Genomic DNA, 14,496 nt, shown 5'->3' with positions numbered 1-14,496 from the left:
ATGTCTCTGACACATCCACATCTAAACCATGAAGACTGTTTCTGATCTGTTAGACAGGTGTTTGGGAGCTTTTTCATGGCCAGAGTGAGGATTCTTCTGTCATCAGGAGAGGAGGTCTTCCTTAGCCTACCAGTCCCTTTGTGATTACTGACCACACCAGTGTGTTCTTTCTTTTTCACGATATTCCAGACAGTTGATTTTGGTCATCCTAAGGTTTAACTGTTGTCTACAATCGTTTTATTATTGGTTTTCAGCATCATAATGGCCTTTTAGTATTTCACTAGCATAGCTCTTGTCCTCATGTTGAACAATGACAACTACAGACTCTAAGGGTTGAAGCGAACCGAGAGATTGTATGAATCCATGAAACCGACCTTAGGAATCACAACACCTGTTATGGCAACTGTCAAAATATTAGGGTGCCCTGAAATAGGGGGGACACAGTAGAAAAAAATATCACAATTTCTACATGATGGGATTGAAGTGTCTGCAAGTTCCCTTAAATGAATGTGGCAAATGTGCACATTAATCACAATGTTTGAACTGTAATGTTAAATTGTGGAGGGGGAAATCAAGGAAAAATGAGTCTTTGTCTCAAACATTATGGTGGGCACTGTATCTATGTCATTTGAGGTATATGTTAAGGGGGTTTAAAAATATATGTGTATACGTGTATGGTATGTATATATTTTGAGGGTTTTAATTAATTGGTTTGGCTTTATAAAATTTTAATGATACAAGCTTTAAGTACTGCTGTACTTAAAGCACCTGCTGTACCTGCTGTGTGGTAATTTTCTTTTATTCTACATACTTGTATACTTGTGAAGCAATGGGAAAGAAATAAATTCCAGTATTTACTATTTTGTTTTATTCCTTGGGGATCTCTTTTCTTTATAACAGAGGGGACCGATACAGGGGGTTATTAGTGAACTCATCCCTAGTTAAAGAATTTATATCTGTAATTTTGCTGATTTTTAAGTATTTTCTGAGTGGGTGTATGAAAGAAAAATTAACTGCTTGCTAAGGGTTAAATGCTGACAAAGCTGTTTTACTATAAAGGAAGGTTATTCGTACAGGCGTCTGTTATAAGACAGAGTGCGGTAAGCTGACCTACGACAACTTTCTCTTTAGGAACGCGTCTGTTAGACACAGGAAAGATGACCTTTTCTTCTTTAGGGTCCATGGGATTAATAAAGTATCTATCTATCTATCTGACACGTTCACAAAACAGAAACAGATGGCCCATTTGCATAATAAAATGAAATGCTTAGGTAAATGATATTATGCTTTTTGATAAGTAAGGGAAAGGGGGAGGGAGGAAAAAATATAAAGCCAATCGAAAAGGGGAATGTGCGCTCTTCTGCCTTCCAACGCATGAATCCATGTACTCATCTGTGACTGAACAAAAATCTGGTTGATTGAACTATTCCTGTCTTCCTCTGAGGTTTCTTCCACAGTTGTTACTGTACTCACCACTAAAATGGAACACATCATAATTGGAGTTGCTGTTGTGCTTAATAAAGCACTTGATTATGTGGGTCTGACTCCATCAAAATCTGCCAAGTTTAACAGTACAATGAGCCAAAGAAATGGAGCTTTTTCAATTGATTTCATTAAACTTGAGTAGGAGGAGAAATGTTCCTTATGGAGAAATCACAAACAGAACAAGCCCCCAAGTATGCCACCCTTACCCAAGTAAGCAGTCTTCTTCTGCTGCGTAGTGACAGGGCAGTCTTTATGAGCTAGAAGCAGCTGCTTTAAGTGAGCCACTTCGTTCCTCAAAGAGGAAACTTCATTCTGGGAATTGAGAGAGAGAGGAAACAAAAATGAAGTAATTTCAAATGGAGAGCTCTTTCAGGTAGAGCGAGTACAGGTAGTTGGCTGGACAGTGGGACTCACAGAGAGCTGCACATTCATGCTCGTCAGGTCCTCCGCCTTCTTCTCTAGGGAATTCACCCACAGCTTACGCTTCTGACGACAGCGAGAGGCAGCGGCCCGATTGCGCTCAAGAAAACGCTGCCTTCGCTCGTCTGGGTCATCATCTGCAGCTCGTCGTCGCCGTCCACCTGTTGGCTGGGCTGGAGACACCTGCAGGAATTTACACAAAACAGCACAACTAAGAACAGCTCAGCTCACTCACAAATACACAAGCATAATGATTGGTAACGGGGACTGGGGAGCACACAGGAGTCAGAGTTTAGGATACGACAATCATGTTCTCGGATTTATCAGTTCAAGAAGGCAGCGATGAGAAGCAGTTCCACTCACTAATCATAGCACTGGACAGCAATGAGCTGAATGTTGATTAGCACATTCAAGTAAGAATTTCACTGGACTCTCCTCACCTGATAATAAGAAACCTATAAACTTATCCAGCTCTACCTATGACTACCGCTCAAGCATGTAACCGTGTACAGACAGTTCCCATTTAGTCATCTAACCATGCACAGGTGACTGCTACTCAAACAATTAGCCCCTCTCAAATGGCTGCCAATCAAATATGTAGCCCTGCCTAACCATCCATCCATTGTCCACCGCTTATCCAAAGTTGGGTCGCGGGGGCAGCACCCTAAGCAGGGAAGTCCAGACCTCCCTCTCCCTGGCCACCTCTTCCAGCTCCTCTGGGGGGACCTCGAGGCGTTCCCAGGCCAGCCGGGAGATATAATCCCTCCAGCGTGTCCTGGGTCTGCCCCATGGCATTCTCCCAGTGGGACATGCCCCTAACACCCCCCTAGGGAGGCGTCCAGGGGGCATCCCGACCAGATGCCCAAACCACCTCAACTGACTCCTCTCAATGCGGAGTAGCTGCGACTCTACTCTGAGTCTCTCCCGGATAACTGAACTCCTCACCCTATCTCTAAGGCAAAGTTCAACCACCCTGCGGGGAAAACTCATCTCGGCCACTTGTATCCGCGATCTTGCTCTTTCGGTCACTACACAAAGCTCGTGGCCATAGGTGAGGGTAGGAACGTAGATCGACTGGTAAATCGACAGCCTCGCCTTTTTAGCTCAGCTCTCTCTTCACCACCACGGACCGTTGCAGACCCAGCATTACTGCGGATGCCACACCGATCCTTCTGTCAACCTCCTGCTCCATTCTTCCCTCACTCGTGAACAAGACCCCAAGATACTTGAACTCCTCCACTTGAGGCAGTAATGTGTTCTCAACCCGGAGAGAGCATTCCACCCATTTCTGGCAGAGGACCATGGCCTCAGATCTAGAGGTGCTGACTCTCATCCCCAACACTAGTGAGAGCTGGAGGTCACTGTCCGATGAAGCCAACAGAACCACATCATCCACAAATAGCAGAGACGAGATTCTGAGGTCACCAAACCAGACCCCTCCGTTCCCTGGCTGCGCCTAGAAATTCTGTCCATAAAACGTATGAACAGAATCGGTGACAAAGGGCAGCACTAGTGGAGTCCAACCTCAAAAGGAAACGAGTTTGACTTATTGCTGGCAACGCGGACCAAGCTCCTGCTCCTCCTGTGCAGGGACTGAATGGCTTGTAATGAGCCTTGTATCCCATACTCTTGGAGCACACCCCACAGGTTGCTTCGAAGGACACGATCGAATGCCTTCTCCAAATCCACAAAACACATGTGGACTGGTTGGACAAACTCTCATGCCCCCTCCAGGATCCTGGCCAGGGTGTAGAGCTGGTCCAGTGTTCCACGGCTGGGACGGAATCCGCATTGTTCCTCTTGAATCCGAGATTCGACTATCGACCAAACTCTCTTCTCCAGCACCCCTGAATAGACCTTAACGGGGAGGCTGAGGAGTGTGATCCCCCTATAGTTGGAGCACCTCCTCCGGTCACCCTTCTTAAAAAGGGGGACCACCACCCCAGTTTGCCAATCCAGAGGCACTGCCCCCGATGTCCATGATATGCTGCAGAGAAGTGTCAACCAGGACAGCCCAACAACATTCAGAGCCTTAAGGAACCCAGGGGCCCCGCCACCCCTGAGCTTTTTAACTACCTCGGCCCCTGATATGGACAGGTGCCCCCTTCACTGAGTGGGATTGAGAAGTTCCTCGAAGTATGCCTTCCATTGGTCAATAACGTCTGCATTTGAAGTCAGCAGGGCCCCATTTCCACTGTTCACAGTGTTGGTAGAGACTGCTTTCCCCTCCTGAGGCGCTTCTTGGTGCCGCCCGAAAGTTGTTTTCCATGGCTTCCCCAAACTCCTCCCATGCCTGAGTTTTTGCCTCTGCAACAGCCGATGCCTCCACACGCTTGGCCCACCGGTACCCCTCACCTGCCTCTGGAGTCCCACTGGTCAACCAGACCCGATAGGACTCTTTCTTCAACTTGACTGCCTCTCGAACCTTAGGTCTCCACTACTGGGTTCGTGGATTTCCGCCACAAGAGGCACCGACAACCTTGCAGCCACAGCTCCGTTCTGCTGCTTTGACAATGGAGGCTCGGAACAAGGCCTATTCAGACTCAATGTCCTTCACCTCCCTTGGAATGAGATTGAAGTTCTGCCGGTGGTGGCAGTTAAACATCTTTCTGACCGGTTCCTCCGCCAGACGTTCACAGCAGACTCTCACTATATGTTTGGGTCTGCCTGGTCTGTCCGGCAGCCTCTCCTGCCATCTGATCCAACTTACCACCAGGTGGTGATCAGTTGACAGCTCAGCCCCCCTCTTCACCCGAGTGTCCAAGACATAAGGTCACAGATCTGATGACACGATTACAAAGACGATCACCGAGCTGTGACCTTGGGCATCCTGGCGCCAAGTGCACTTATGGACACCCTTATGCTCGAACATGGTGATCGTTATGGACAATCCATGGCCAGCACAGGAGTCCAACAACTGAACATCACTCGAGTGCAGATCAGGGAGGCCGTTCCTCCCAATCACACCTCTCCAGGTTTCACTGTCGTTGCCGACGTGAGCATTTAAGTATCCCAGAAGGATTATAGTGTCCCCAGGAGCTGCGCTTCACAGCGCTTCCTCCAGGGACTCCAAGAAGGCTGGATACTCTGAACTGCCGTTCAGCGCATAAGTACAAACAACAGAGTCCTTCCCCCAACTCGAAGTAACCAACCCTGCCTAACCAAATTCCATAAATACCTTGTCCCTCCTGGTAGTGTATATTACTAAAGGCTCTCTTCCTGAAAATTTAACAATATGTGCTATGCGTTTATGACAAGTATTATCGGAGATTTTTAAGGTAAATAAGACATAGGTTTTGAGGTCAGGTCATTCTATTCACTCATTCTGGTGCTGGAAAGTAGCAATGTTTTGCATATTGATTAGTGCATCCAGGTAATAATTACGCTGGACTCTGTACACAGGACAAATAGGACCCCCTTAAACCTATCTGGACCCACGCAGTCTGCTACTGAACTTCCATTGACTCACACCAGGAAGCATCTCAGTTTGAAGATATGCGCTGGGTGGTCAGTCGTGAACCTGCAACATCTGACTCAGAAATGGTCTTCATACAGTGTGAGCTAACAAGAGAGCTTCTTCATTCAGTCACACAGACTGTTTCTGAACACTGTGAGTGGAGCACTTCCTGCTAACTTCAGCTGAGCTCTCTCTCTCCTTCTCAAATCCCCCCCTTTCTATGAAGCAGTACCACTACACTCTATCCATCCTCAGTGCCAATCCCATCCTCATCACCAAGTAAGTTGCCATGGTCTCACACCACAAAGCACATCAGTTTTGAGGATTTGCACTGGTAGATGGGTGGAATGTGATGCGGTGCCTCACAGGATGGTGGGGAATGAGTAGGCAACTCAGCTACTTCACCACAAAGCACTATGCTTGGGGTGTTCAGAAGCAGTATCTGCTAGGCCAAGACCAGGAGTTCTCCTATTAGCTGAGGCTGTTAACACTAGAATCCCTGAAAACTGCGAAAAAAGTCGTAATCCCGGGCCACCTTAAATTACCTTGCACCTTTTGCAAATGTGTTAATCAGCACAAGCAGCCTGCTATCCCATCAACCTAACCAACGCAGCTGAAGTTCTCCCAGCTCAAGCATGTTATCTGGGTGGGAGGTGTCTGGAACAGTATAGGGTGAATAATATATCGTTATTTGGAATACATACATTTCATGTGTGTTTTGTGTCTACAACGATCCAGGTAAATGTAGGAGGACAGGAAATGAGAGGCAAGGAATATTGAACACATAACTAAAACAGGAACTTTTTTCATGTTATAATAAATTGACAAAATGCTGACATGAAGTGTATAATGTGTGAAGACTGAAGTCCAAATATCAAACAAACAATTTCGCAAAAGGTGTAACAAAACAAGTGCACTTTTATTCAAGAATATAACCAAAGAAAAATAAATCATTCAATTTATAAGTTGGTGTCAATGAGTTAAAACCCAAGCTCAAATATCAATCGACAGAAAGTAGGCATGTGTGCTTGGCTGGTGCAGAGGTTAAGAACTGCTGCCTTGTAAGCAAAAGTTTGCAGGTTCGATCCTGGGCATTCCCCATTTTGAGCAGTGAGCTGCTATTATTATTACTAACATAATATAATAAAAACATACATTTGATTGGAGTCTGTAACACCTGGTGTAACTGCTTCTGAAGGCTACTGTGATCCTGACATCACGGGTTCGCTGTTGACCACTGGCAGTTACCACACTGCAAATCTTTGAAATGAGATGCTTTGTGAGGAGTCCACAGCAATACAGCTACCATTCATTTATCCAGACCTGTCCAGCCCACTGCCAGTTTGGCATCTCTTCCTGCCCAGTCAGCTAGTACTCAAATATCTGGACTCACCCAGCTTTCCACCTAATTAATAGCCTATGTTCTCCTCTTCCTCGCTATAATATACCAGTAATTTATGTTGTACACATTTATGACAAATGAGTTCTGAGATATTTTAGGTAACGAAAACAGAAGTTTCGAGCCGAGTTAGTTCTACTCCCAAATCCAAGTGACGAAGTATTGAATGCTGACTAAGCACATCCAGGTAAGAATTCCATTGTCATCTGTTCACATAGACAGTAATGACACAATAAACATATATAGCCCCACCCAGTTTGCTACCACTCCCACCATAATGCTAATTAAATATTTCACCCTGCCCAGTCAGCTGCCAGTCAAACATCTAGCCCTGCCCAGCTTTCCACATTACTAATAGCTCTCCTTTTTGTTATATTTAACCTGTAATATATGTAGTATGTATTGAAAACAAATACACTGACATGTTTCAGGTAAAGAAGACATTAGTGTGAAGGTGAGTTTGGACTACTTGCACATCATGACGTTGAAGAGCTGTGACCTGTTGTATGTAAAATTTTCACTGGACACTGTAGACTAGATACAAAACCTACAAACTTGTCTATCCACACCCAGTCTTCTGCCACTCAAACAAATACCCCAGCCCAGTAAACTGCCAATGAAACATTTCACCCCACTCAGTCAGCTTCTACTCAAACATCTATCTTCACCCAGTCCACTGCCACTGAAAGATCTAGCCCCGTCCAGCCGACTGCCCTCTATGAATCTCATCCTACTCAATCAGCTGCCAGTCAACTATCTAACGTGCCTAGCCTTTCACATTACTAACAGCCCATCTTCTTCACCGCCGCTGCCTCCTCCTCTTCTTCAGTTTAATTTACCAGTAATTTATGTTATATGCATTTATGACAAACATGATCTGAGATTTTTCAGGTAAGGAAGACATAAGTCTTGAGGTCAGATCATTCTACTCACTGATCATGACACCAAAGAGTGATGAGGTATTGAATGTTGATTAACACGTGCAAGTAAGGATTTCACTGGACCACCCCAGTCTTCTGCATTTTTAATACCCTTCCTTCTCCTCCTCCTTTGTCACAAATTTATGGTGTGTACAAACATGACAATTGTGTCCTAACAATTTTCAGGTAAGGAAGACAGAAGTTTTGAGGTCAGGTTGTTCTACTAACTATACATGGTACCAGAGAGTGGCACCGTCTTACATGTTGATCAGTATGTATAAGAATTTCATTGGACTCTGCACACTGGACAATAATAACTGTATAAATCTATTTTTGGGACTGGTAATCATGGCACGTCCGTACCTGTGGCTGTGCTGGAGAGGGTGCATCAGGCTGCTGCACCAGTAACTGGCTTTGTTCCTGGCGTGAAGCCACCATACTGCTAGCAGCTCCCATCATCATGGCTCCGTTGAGACCGCCCGGGGCTTGGTGAGAAGTGCAGCCTTCAGACGCTGCGAGACATTTAAGAGACAGAGACAGAAAGATGGGGGGATATCAGAGTAAGGAATGATAAGCAAGTGAGGATAAAAGCAGTCTCGGAAAGAGACAGAGAGAGATGTGGGCAGCCAGATTAAAAGAGCGGATCCCAAAGCCGCACATTTCAAAAGTAAACAGGCAGTAAAACTTATAAACTGCTCCGCCCTCTGCTGGCTGCAACAAGGGGCTCAAAATTGCAGTGTGCTTCTACTGCCTCCACTCACATGCTCTCCATTGGTTCACAACACACTTCCAGGACCACAATCCTCCAACCCATCTTACCGTCAAACAGGCATTACATTACAAAGAACACTTTCAGCAGAAGATTTTAATGGCAGTATGTCAAGCAGGAACACAAGCCAACTACTCACCATCTTTGCTTCAGACTGTGTGTGGAGGCTGGAGGGAGAGGTGGATCCGCTACTGCTGTTCAGGGGGGGCCCTGGGATGCCAGGAATGTTGGGCACCATCGAGAGCGGGCGGGCCAGCTACAAAATAACAGAAAACATGACAAAGGCTCAGTATGAAAGCAGGCTGAAAAGACTTATGCTGTTTGGTCCTTTGTGTGACATGTTGCAACATAAAGTTTAGAACAAAAGAACATGTCAGACAAACAAGAGTCTGTCAGGTTTGTTTGGTATCACTAAGCTGTCCCAAAAGCTCATCCAGAAGCTTCTGATAGGTTGTCCAGGTTTCTGTTCCAACTCTAAGAATCATTAGTTTATTGCAGAATCCCACAATTCTGTGTGAAGTGGGGCTTCCTAGCTGCCCTCTGAAATACACTTCCCCTTAATCTCCACTAGGTGTCCTCAATGATGCAATTTGTTATTTAGTTAAAACAATCCTAATGGATTCATTTCCTCTGTTCTCTAGAGAATTTTGAAGGCCTAAATTAGAAGCCCCCATCCCCAAACCCACCCCCAGGTTTGACGTCCTGAATGTGTCAACTGAACCTGCCTTTCAGTCCCAGAATGCACTTGGTTTGCACTTCTCTGCCCAGCTTCAAGCACTGCTCTCCCTTATTGTAATGTGATCAGAACTGTACCACAGCACTTCAGATGTAGCTCACTAGTGCCACCTACAGTCTGAGTAGGATGACCTTTTATTTCTATTCAACAGTTTTTACAATATAACCTGATATTTAATTTTGCTTTTTTAAATAGTTTGTGCACATTGCTTAGACAATAAAAATTGTGTTAATGTAACCTTAATCTCATTTCAGTATCACCAATCTTGTATTTATAATTGACATTTCCTTTGGCTAGGTGTATCAATTTATACTTTTCTACATTCATATTTTCAAATGTTTGCCCAATCCTGAAACTGTCTTTTTAAATTATTTTTGCTACCTACCTTTGCAAGTTGTGAATGTCTCTAAAATATGCTATAAAGGTCAGGAACATGCACTTCATGATTGTCCAATACTGTGGATACAAACAAACCTTCTTGTGTGCTTTTTTTCTTGATTAACATTCTGCCTCTAAATCCATCTTTCAACCTCTGATCGTGATTTTGATTACTGTTTTTTTGCACCTCAATGAATTTATTTTCTGGTTTTGATTTTTGTTTATCCCCCACTATGTTTCATTTTTTAAGGGTGGTACATTAGCATAGCTACTGCCTCACAGTAAGGAGACCATGATTCACATCCCTGGTGATTCCTGTGTGGATTTTGCATGGTCTCCCTGGGTCTGTGACTGGCCTTTTCCTAGTAATCAGTGTCAAAAAAAGCCAAATTAAATCCACTATGATTCAATGATGTATAACAATAAAATGTGAAAACTTTATAGGTGCTGTATGTTAATGTGAAAACTTTATAGGTTGCGGTATTTCATGAATATAAATTAGAAAAAGTAACCAAGGACATAGAGGGTCGATCCTTCATTAAACTCCATTTTCCAAGTGTTCAACCAGTTCTGAACATTATCTTTTTATTTTTTACAGCCTTCTTGGTATCTGCTGTCCCTCTAATTTCAGTAACAGCTGAAAATTTCACAGCTTTGCTAACTTTAGTGCAACCTATGTCTTAACTATAAATGAGTATGAGTAAGGGTCCAAGGATAGAGCCCTCAGCGACTGCACTGATGGCTTCACCCCATTCTCCCCTTACCTGTACTCTTTGTCTCCTGCCGACTCAACAACTTGAAATCCTCAGATGCCAACAAGCTCCTCGTTTCAAAATGAATCTTTGGTGTGGGGCTATAACCGAACCCTTTTTCATTTCTGTTATATATTTAGCTTTTAAGAACTAAGGTTATATTAAAACATTTGTGGAACACAAAAGCTGGCCATACAGATGAGTATAGAGGGTCATGCTCAGAGCCCTGCCACTTAAGTTATGAGGCAACATCAGGATCCAGACATGCGCTACGACCTCTACTGCTCAGCCTTCCCTCTGGAAAACTTACAGATATGACAGATGTCATCGGCATATGAGGTCCAGGAAGGCACGGCACACTCTGGCCACTGGGTAGCTGCATCAGCACAGAGCAAGTGGTGGTAGGTGATCTGGAGTGGAAGAGAAACACAGAGAGGGAAAGAAACAAGACTGTAAACAACAGCAAGAGCCAATGGTGCGGACATAACACAAGGCCCAGCCTCCCCAAACCAGAAGCTCACCACCAAAACAACACTTACCCCAGCTGTCGGTTGGAGGGCGGTGCTTGCGTGATGACGGAGGTCGGTGAGGGCAACGTGGGCTGCAGAGGATCATAGTTGAAATGCAGGGGAAGTGAGCCAGGGCGCACTATGGCAGGGGTCGGGGCAGAGTTGGCCACAGGTTTGGGTGGAATTTCCTGGGGAGTTGGAAAGAAGAAATACAGCCACATTCATCCAGGAGAAGAACATCACCAATGGGAAAAGGAATATGGAGCCCTCCATCACACCCTTTTAACTCCCCCTTAAAGGCTGAAAGTACACTAACTTGTCCATGAATGTACTATTCACGTCTTACAGTCTTTACCCCATCTGTTTCTCCCCGTCTACATGCCCCCTGTGGCCATCAAACCACACATCCGCCCTGCCACCTGCCTTGCAGTCATTTTTGGCTCAGTCAGTGGTCACTCTAGTGCTGATACATTTCTTAACAGCTTTCATAAATTATAGAGGATCAGTACTTTGCTCTTCCATCATTGATTTCTGGACTGGAAAGTACTGGAAATTCTAGCTGGATTTACACAGGTAGGCCATCCCACAAACTTGTTGGTAAATTACAAGATCAAGAGCCCGTGTGGAAAAAGCGCAGAAAAGGATTCCAGACATGCTGATCCAGTAAAATTCTGAGGCAAGACCTTGCATAATTCTCGAAGTTTGCAGCTCAGTGGCACCATTAATCAGATGGCATAGGCACCACAAAAAAAAAAAAAAAAAAAAAAAAACTCTTCCCACCAACAGCCACACTTCATTAACTTACTAGCCAAGGTAATCCAGCATTGCCAAGATATATCTGTATAATGGGTTAATGTAAGAAAGCAAATATTGACATTTTTTTCAAATGCTGATGCTTTTTCTCCAATACTTCTCTATCAACGTCTTTGCTCTTGTGTTGCATCTGACTGGATTCCAAAATTGTGATAAATTCTTGCTGGATTGGCACCATGAACACTATTTCTCTGTATTTCCTGGTTTACTGTGGTTTTATGAACGGATGTCTAATCCGACATTAATAAACTGGATGGCTAGAAAAATAACAATTCATGGACAACACAGAAAACATCAACAGGAGGGGGGCTGGGAGACGGGGGTTCACCGACACTACTGCAGCTCTCCATTCTACTGTAGGATAATGTTCGATAATGTTATAAAGATCATTCAAAATTCATTTCATTAGTTCGGCAGTGATTTAAAACTGATACAATTCATGACACTGTACTGGCGCCAAAGTCTAACATTCTAAGTGCCTCATCATAAAATGGACTTGAATAAATGTCTGCCAAGAAGAAACGGTGAAAGTTCCTTACGCTGCCCTCTGTCGTTTTCCTTCTACCATATTCTAAACAGCGATTCGCCAGGTGCTAAACCTAGTGCTTCTTAAACATTTTTTTTCCTCATGACCAAATTTGGTTTTTTAATGTATTTGAGAACCCTGAATCGCCACCAATTGTTACCCTGTTTCCCCATGGAGAATTGCGTTCAGCACATATCTTGGTTTTTATTTCCCCCTTGGAGAATCTGCTGGCACAGATCACAGTTCCCCCTTAGAGAATCACTGATGCAGGTCATAGACAGCAATGGCGTTTGCTTAAATTGTCTGCTGTGACCCATAGCAACACACTGTGCAAACCGTATGCAATCATTGCCCATTGACTACTACTGTGAATCAAAACTGTGTGCCTCCCAAATTCAGATAATACATGACCCACCCAAGGTTTAAGAACCTAAATGGCAAACCACTGAGTTTCATTATGCTTCATCATGGCTTATCTTTATTGCACTTGGTAATGATATGCATGTGTGTATGACAGTGCTGGCTTTTTCAAAAATGCAACATTATTTAGGTTTTGATTTGATAAAAAAAAATGTGGTGTCGTCCACTCATTTCAGAATTATTGTCACGTGCTTACAGTGCAAACAAATTCCTATCTGCTCATTTGACAAAACAGAGGCCACCAGTGTCCGTTGGTTATCGATACTATGCATCCATCCATTCTCTAAACCTGCGTGTCAGATATACAAAGCTCAATGTAGGCGTGTCTGCTCTTTATATAAGTCTACACCATTGGTCCGTCTGCTCTTTACATAATTCTACACCATTGGTCCGTTGGTCTGTCTGTTCTTTATATACAATTCTACACCATTGGTCCAATCTCTGTCTGTTCTTTATATAACTAGGGGGCTTCGCTCGCCAACCCCTGGTGTTGGGAATGACAAAGAGCGTGATGTATGAATGAGATATAGAATAGTGTGAAGGTGTAGATGATGCAAATAGAAAGCAAACAATAAAGTGTGTGGCACAGTGTAAAGGTTTATTGGAAAATTTCTTTGTACACGCCGTTTAAGTGTAAAAGGTAATTCCAGGTCAGAACTTGTAATGTCAATGAAGATGGTTATTGTTGTGATCAGAGTCAAGTTTGTCAGAGCTTAGAAAGAGTTGTGTCTCTCCAGGAAGTAATGGAATGACTTGGGTATTTATGTTTTCCACATTAATATTTTTTGGACATAATATAGTGCGTTTTGTTAAAAGGGGCATTTGGTCTAATGAGATTGCTGTTCCAAATCTCTCTGTAACTAAGTCGTCGCAGATAAAGGCTTGAGGAATTGTAATAATATGTGGGTGAAGTCCATCTGTATTGGTGAGTGTACCATCTCCCAGTTGTAATAAGCAATTGTTATGATCTGGTTCTGGACATCGTATCTTTTTTACTAACTGTATCTTTTGAAAGCAATGCCAATTGTCTGCGTATTTTAAGGTGCACTGAACAATAGCTGAGCGCATGGCATGTGGAAGAATAGATAAGCACTGTCTAAAATCTCCTCCTAATAAAAGTACCTTTCCTCCAAAGCGAATATTATTATTCATAAATGTTTGTAGAAGTTTATGAATGGTGTTGAGTAAGTGACTGGATGCCATTGTACATTCATCAATAATTAACATTTTTGCAAGACGGATGTCACGTGCAGTGCCACCGTTAATGTTCATAATGGATACTGATTTGTAGGATCTAATGCAGTTGATAAAGATTTCACTTTCAGGTACATCGTTAGTTAGAAGCTTCTGTAGATATTCAGGATATGAATGTAAAGGAGGCAGTCTAATTTGACCCTTTTGACAACAACGTGTAAATGTATTACTTGTATTGCCAGTTGTTTCTTCAGGGAAGTGAACTGAATGACAATGATTGCAAATGTCATTCATTAATCCGAATGAATTTTCCTGGTGTATGTTTTGCTTGTGCCGTTTGAGAGGCGCGTTGTTGCATGTGTAGTATTTGGGACGTGTTGTTTTGGAGCTGTATTCGATTTGCCTGTGCTGTGTGAGAAGCCCGTTGTAGCCTTCCTTGCCGTTAACGTATGTCTGAGACGGGAGGTGTTTCGTTTTGAATCCGTGCCTGTTGCGATGCAGCACTTTGATTGATAGTTTGCGTAATGTGGATCTAGGATGTAGATTTGTGCATATTTGCGTTGTTGATTTGTTTCAGGGTGCACTGTTCCAATGCGATGCAGTATTTGTGCACATATGCGAAAGCAGTATGGGCCATTGCCTTTTGGTGGCCTGATATTTACTCCGGTAGATGCAAAAGCAAATGAACTATTGTAGGATCTAATGCATTTCATAAAGT

General features: G+C 43.6%; 1 protein-coding gene across 1 annotated transcript in view; it reads right to left on the bottom strand.

The window, feature by feature from the left end:
* The window catches only part of atf7b (activating transcription factor 7b), a 159,848-nt gene that overhangs the window by 10,653 nt on the left and 134,699 nt on the right, over nt 1-14,496 (bottom strand). The window contains 7 exon segments of the mRNA XM_028825839.2: nt 1,692-1,797; nt 1,900-2,088; nt 8,045-8,175; nt 8,178-8,193; nt 8,590-8,706; nt 10,627-10,726; nt 10,856-11,013. Of these exon segments, the coding sequence (XP_028681672.2) occupies nt 1,692-1,797; nt 1,900-2,088; nt 8,045-8,175; nt 8,178-8,193; nt 8,590-8,706; nt 10,627-10,726; nt 10,856-11,013 (817 nt within the window).

The sequence above is a fragment of the Erpetoichthys calabaricus genome, chromosome 3 (assembly GCF_900747795.2).
Source record: "Erpetoichthys calabaricus chromosome 3, fErpCal1.3, whole genome shotgun sequence".
Classification (NCBI taxonomy): Eukaryota; Metazoa; Chordata; class Cladistia; order Polypteriformes; family Polypteridae; genus Erpetoichthys; species Erpetoichthys calabaricus.
Note: the sequence above shows the minus strand (reverse complement) of the source record. Positions and strands in the feature narration are given on the sequence as shown.